At 37.7% G+C, this 6,622-nt stretch overlaps 1 protein-coding gene across 1 annotated transcript; it reads left to right on the top strand.

Moving 5' to 3' along the window:
- Positions 1 to 4,619: 4,619 nt before the first annotated feature.
- Positions 4,620 to 5,761, top strand: LOC110160619 (transmembrane protein 250). The gene is made up of 2 exons (XM_020925293.2): positions 4,620 to 4,748; positions 4,987 to 5,761. The coding sequence occupies exon 2, from the start codon at positions 5,150 to 5,152 to the stop codon at positions 5,567 to 5,569; it is 420 nt and encodes a 139-aa protein (XP_020780952.1). The 5' UTR covers positions 4,620 to 4,748; positions 4,987 to 5,149; the 3' UTR covers positions 5,570 to 5,761.
- Positions 5,762 to 6,622: the final 861 nt, after the last annotated feature.

Below are 6,622 nucleotides of genomic sequence, written 5' to 3'. Positions count from 1 at the left end.
TTGTTGTAGTCAGTATTCCACAAGTAAGCTACATTGCAAAAATGAATTGATTTAAAAATTCCATATTATGAAAAATTGACTCTTGTGAGCTTTAAGTCATGTTAGAATTGTGTTTTCTTTCATTCACACGTTTGAGTAATCCTTTATTATTCATCTGTTTACATCTCCAAAGCTGAAAATGCTCTGTTTCACCTTGTTATGTCAAGTAGTGGTACTTTTCAAGCTGATAGCTACATTACCTTTAATTTTTGTTCTGGCAATTGGCAATTCTAGGGCTGAAATCATCCAAAAGATTCTAGTGAAGGCATATGGCGTTTAAAGATACAGTGGAGCACTTCCTGTATCACAACATGACATCACAAGGAGGTTTTCTGTTTGAGAGAAGAACTCAGCTTAAATATGTAGAGTCTGTATGTTAAACATGTGTAAATTAATGAAGCAAAACACACTATGGATGTTTTTGTTTTCAAGACATATATATTGGTGTTATAATTTTGAGAAATGTAACACTTACTACTTACACAATTCCACAGTTAAGCATATTTTTAGTTTGATTGGTGACTGAGACTAAAATGCTGACACAAAACATGGTTAGAAGTACAGCATGACTATTTACATTTTTATAGGTGGATAATAAAAACACGTGTTATAAACAAAACATTCCCTTTGCATTTCATTAGTACATTGGATGCTTTCACCTCCCTTCCTGACCTTTGACTTTTGCCCCCTGAATCATTTGAAGGCATTTCTTTGGTTTAGGTCTGGGCAAGTGTAAATATGTCTACTTAAAGTAAAAGTGGTACTTAAGTGTATAGTGTATTATGAATGGGGCAATGATACAACAGGTCCCCTGGCACAGTTCAGTCTTGAAAGTTGATGCGTGCTTCTAGTGTTTGTGATCTGGGCCTCGTTTTGGTTCAGAACACATGTAGGTCTGTCTGGGTTTAATATTGATGACTGATACCTATTAGTAAGCAAGCAGATGTTTTGTGACTGCCACAGAATATCCTGTTTCCTTGAGAGGAGTTTCCAAAAAGGTTTCTGTTTAACTGTTTTACCCTCGAAGCTGATATTCTACCACTCTGAAGTCATTTGTGGCATAAATCTTGTATTAAAACCGTTCCTTGGTGTTGGTCAATGGGGCTGACAGGGCAGTGCAGTTCAAACATAAATCAGTATAAGTGATCGAATAGATTTTTCTGTGTTAATGTAACATGGTTGTGGTATGCACTATAACTCAGGAAAAGGGTAAAGCTTGTCCAGTGTTCAAGCCTCTATTTGCCAAACCAATGTGCTGGGGTCAACAAATCGACAATGTGATTGACCTATCAATTGACCTCTCTGACCTGTTGGGCCAATCAGGCTAATGGCGACTAGTGGTTGAAGCTTTAGCTCTAGTATCCTTTCACTTGCACCTCCTTATTTGTGTGTTTTACTAAGTGTCTGGTACAGTCTTGCACCAGGGTTCCTAACCTATCTGAGTTTTAACAGCCTGTATTGGCACTCTCTTCACTGAAGAGTCCTCGTTAGTGCTGACCTCTTCCCTTCCTCTGAATGCTTGTTAAACTCAACACCCTTTAGATCACTTCACTTATTACACTATAATATACTGAGCTGTCCTGTCCTGGCCCAAGCTTTTCCTGAAATTGCTGCTTGCCCTCAACTTTTTCCTCTGATTTTAAAGTCACTATTTATGAAAAGCAAAAGATGTGATAATGAAAAAGCAGAGTCATCATATCCAATCCAACCAAATCAATCAATGTAATTTTCCAAATAAAATTTACATAAATCAATTATCTGTGTGTGTGTATATACACATACATATATATATATATATATATATATATATATATATATATATACATACATATATATGTAAACAGAGCAATACCAAGCGATGGTAATATCAGGAAAAAGGAACACGAGAAACTAGAGAAATACCAGGGGCTCAAGGAGGAGCTGTAGAAAGCCTGGAAAGTGAAGACATCAGTGGTGCCTGTGGTGATCGGAGCACTTGGAGTCGTAACCCCCAAACTGGAGTGGCTACAACAGATACCGGAAAAAACAACGGACATCTCAGTCCAGAAAAGTGCGGTACTAGGAACAGCAAAGATACTGTGCAGAACTCTCAGGCTCCCAGGCCTCTGGTAGAGGACCTGAGCTGGATGAGGGTGAGAGAGAGAGAGAGAGACAGAGACAGAGACAGAGAGACAGAGATACACCATGGATGAAATGGTGAAATTCTTAGTACAAGACAAGGACATGTTAAAAATGGTCACATGACTGGTTTGATTTGAAACACACTTTGAGTTAAAGCAGAGCAGTACTCTGTATATGTGGAAAAGGTAGAGAGAGCATGCTGTTCAAAGGATGTTGTCAGGAAGGCAGGCTACAGCCTCAAGAATCACCATGTTACCAAAAGACCCTGTATCTGATTGTGAGCCATGAATGAGAAACATGTTTCAGCTTCAGTTGTTACCTCCATGCCTTCTCCTACACTAATGGTATACCATGACAGAGCAAAAACTGTCAGTGTCAGTCAAAGGGAGTTACTTCCAGAATGCTCTCGTCCAACTCGTCCAACTGCCTAAAATGGGACATCAAAAGGCTAAGTGGCTGTTCCACAACATACAACAAACATTTTTCTTTCTTTCTTTTTAATCTTTCTTTTTTTAATCTCTACTTAAAGTCAGGTGCAGGGCATACATGGCCCCTCACAATTTTCATAACACTGCATGGACTAACTTTTTAATTCTTTGCAATGTATTTAAATATTTTAAGCCTGGATCTACCTCGACTGTCAGAAATCTTGTTTGGGGTGTGTTTTTATAACTTTATATAATGAACTAGAGGAATTCAGAGCAGTTAATGAGATGGTAGGTTTGATCCTGTAATCTTTAGCATGGCCGTCATTCATGCTCTCAGTTTGCTCTCTGAATTACAGAAATATGTATGTATGTCATTCCCAATCCAATGGAGGACACAGTGAGTTGCCTATCTAATGGAGTCAATGCAGCAACAAATGATGCTACGGAGGACAGCATAAACCAAGTTGGATCAAGACAAATCTATTAATTAATTATTAATTGGAATGTATTGTGAATTATAAAAATCAAATTGTTGTCTACTAGCCTATATCTAACTTTCTAACTAACTATCTAACTCCAAATTTTATGGACATAAAAAAAAAAAACAAATTTTCATGGGATATGTAAAGCAAACATCCTATTCATTATTCATTCATTATAAATTTTACACACATTTTATACTTCTTGACTGATACTAATATATTTATTTTTTTGTTTTTGTCACAGTATCTCAACATCCGTTAATCATATGCCAAGGATTATCACAAACTGTGAATTTGTGCATGGAATAACAATAATTATTAACTAGGCCTATATTTGGTAAACAAAAACTGAGAAGAATAAGAAAACTATGATATATTTATCTTTAAATGTTTTAAACTAATACAAATGGGAGAAAGTTTGTGGGACTCTAATTATAAGATGTCTAATTTTAATCTATGTGGCCAAACTTTTCCCATGACACCCCTAATAGATCTACCAGATGAGCTGCTGGTACTGCACAAGAAAAACAGCCTTTGATTAAACTTTCACTAATTAAAGCCTCTGTCATCTTATTAGCCTGACTAATTGATTTAATTTGTCTTATCTGCTTCTACTGGCAATGACCTCTACTTAGTTAATGAATTAATTGATTAAACTTGAGTGTAGGCCTATTTAGAAGGCTTAAAGAGGATTCTGATGTGATACTTTTACTATGGTAAAAGTTTGTGTTTTCATTTGACTATTTACACTTTGCCGGCAAATTTTATTTGAATGGCTTGCTGTACATATTGTATGGCCCCATAAATACAGCACAAAAAATTTAAATATTTTGTCAGCTGCACAGTCTCACACGCCAGTAGCCAGAGATGGAACATAAACTATACTCTGAGCTCATACAAAAACTCACTTTTCATTGGAAAGTAAAAGAAAAGTGTACTCAACAAAATGATTTCATCAGTAAACATAAATCTAGGCTTTTTTTTTTTTTTTTTTTAAAGTAACAAAAAGTAACAATTAAGTAACAGTGCAATTACATTTAGACCTATAGTCTACCAGATATACGCCGATACTACCTGATATTAACTCTACTGCAATCGGGCAGCAGACTACTGGCAATAAAACTACTGTACTACTCTACTTGGTTGCATTCAAACAGGATAACATGGAGTTATGGCACCCTCTTGTGGAAAAAAAAAAATGAAGTTTTCCTTTTTCTTAACAGTGGGCGTATTCAGATCAGATTTTTATTTTTATTTTTTTCTTGTTTGTTTTGTTTTTGGATGGTCTTTAATCTCACAGGTAGAAGCCAGTTTTATAGTCAAGTCTGTCTCACAACAACGTGCTTGTGTCTAGACGTTTGATAAACTTACAGTAGTCTAAAACGTTGTAACAAGTATAAATGCATAATTTTTAAAGTAAATATTTTGCCTATGCTTGCTTTAGGATACTGGTAAATGGTCGGGATGCGCGTCTCCTTTAACCATTAACTGGAAAATACAGTCTATGAAAACACACCACACCACGACCATACTTTGCGACATGACGTAAACCTGGTACCAACAAACGGCCAACACTGTGGTGAAAAATACGTTACCGAGAGAAACTTCTGATAATTAGCGTTTCTGCACCAGTTTAGCGGAGTAATACGATGCTTCAGTTGTATGACGCTATTAGATGGTAAGGGAATGAAAGACACATTTACTTGCATGTTGGTTCTGCTAAATTTGGGTCGTTTTGTGATCTCAGTGCTAACTGTTTAACTGGTATTACCGCAATACCATACAAATTCAACTTCTCTTTTCACCTTAACCGGTATTCTTAGTACTGTGATAGTCTTAATATGAACAACAAGTGTTAATACGCATGTACAACTAACACGTGATATGCTTGTCACTAAATGTTTTTATCCTTTTAGAGCTGGCACCACAGTTCCGTGCATGCACAGCTCCAATCTGATCCAGGCGATTGTTACCTCCAAATGAAGCTCACCGTGCGTCAGAGGCAGGATTCGCGGAGGACGCGGCGTGTCACTGTTTGCTGGACTCCTTTGCACTGTGTTGGGCTCCAGTAGCCCACTCATGCCTGTGATTCCCATCCCTCGGCGCGTACGCAGCTTCCATGGCCCTCACACGACCTGCATGCACTCGGCCTGTGGGTCGGCACACTCCACCCAGCTGGTGCGCACCAAGTACAATAACTTTGACCTCTACCTGCGGTCTCGGTGCATGTACAGCTTCCTCCGTTTTTTGCTCTATTTTGGATGCAGCCTGCTAACCTCTCTGCTCTGGGTGGCGCTATCCACCCTGTTTTTCATACAGTACGTCAGTGTCCGTGTCCTCCTGCGGCTACAGTACAAACTATCCGTCATTCTTCTCTTACTGGGACACAGGAGGTTGGATTTTGGGGTGCTGAACGATCTTATCATCTACAGCATGCAAATTACCATGTTTCTACTGGGTGGACTTGGCTGGTGCTTCATGGTTTTTGTTGATATGTAGCTGTTATTCTTGCTTAAAAATGTGTGATGTGAGCATTTACTACATAGTTGCCTTGTTAATTAATTCACTTAAATGAGAAAATTCTTACGTTTTTTTAAGTGTGTAACATTTGTGTAATTCCCTCTGCATTTTGTTATGTAAGGTTAGAGGTTTCCTTTGATTAATAAGACTATAAAAGAAATCAGTCCACCATCTATTCTCTAATCACTATATCTTAACACTATACAATGATAAAAAATCTAATTAATAACACTGTGAATGTGTGTTTTTTCTGTGTTTGTTTTTGGCTGGATACTTGAAACTAACTGTTGTGCCAAAAATGTCTGAGTTTGCCTTATATTGTAATTGTACTGTAAAATTATACTGTAAATGTCAGACTCAAGATAGCACAGAAACAATAATATGTAATTTAAACAGTCTTGATGTGGGAAAAGTTAAGCATGTATGTAGCCTACATTTTCCAAATGTTGTTGTTTGTAAACAAGATTGTAGATTTGTTCTTTAAATAAACTAACTCCATAAGTATGTTCACTGTTGTCTTGACAGCCATGATGTCAGTGATGTCAGCCCTTGAGCTGTGTCATAAGAGAGTGAGACAGATTGAATTGGGAAGGGTTCTGGGTCAAATGCTCCTCAGTTACTCTTCACATGCTTTCAGAGTCTCTGACAGACTTCTCTGTTTAGCTTCCCCTGGTCTGCCCCCACCCCACACACACACACACCATAGCTAGACTGTAGCTTCTGCCAAGTGTAACAATCAAAATGGCTGTGGAGCAATCACCTTATATAGCCTTGTCACATGGCACAGACTAAGATCAGATGGAGGGCATGGTTTGGTTGCCTCTTGGCACTTAAAGGCAGTGATATTGTGATCCTCCTAATCTATACCTTAGACATACATCCAAGTAACTATATATCTAAATGTATTTAGTTGTTTATGCTTTGTTTCTCCTCATTTAGAGTTAGACAGTTATGAGAGACATGCTTGAGATCAGTATAGCTTCAGGCAGTAAATGGATAACCATGCGCTACAGTGCACTTCTGTTTTGATAA

Source organism: Boleophthalmus pectinirostris, unplaced genomic scaffold (genome assembly GCF_026225935.1).
Source record: "Boleophthalmus pectinirostris isolate CB_2022bp ecotype Guang Dong unplaced genomic scaffold, ASM2622593v1 HiC_scaffold_18, whole genome shotgun sequence".
Classification (NCBI taxonomy): domain Eukaryota; kingdom Metazoa; phylum Chordata; class Actinopteri; order Gobiiformes; family Gobiidae; genus Boleophthalmus; species Boleophthalmus pectinirostris.
Note: the sequence above shows the minus strand (reverse complement) of the source record. Positions and strands in the feature narration are given on the sequence as shown.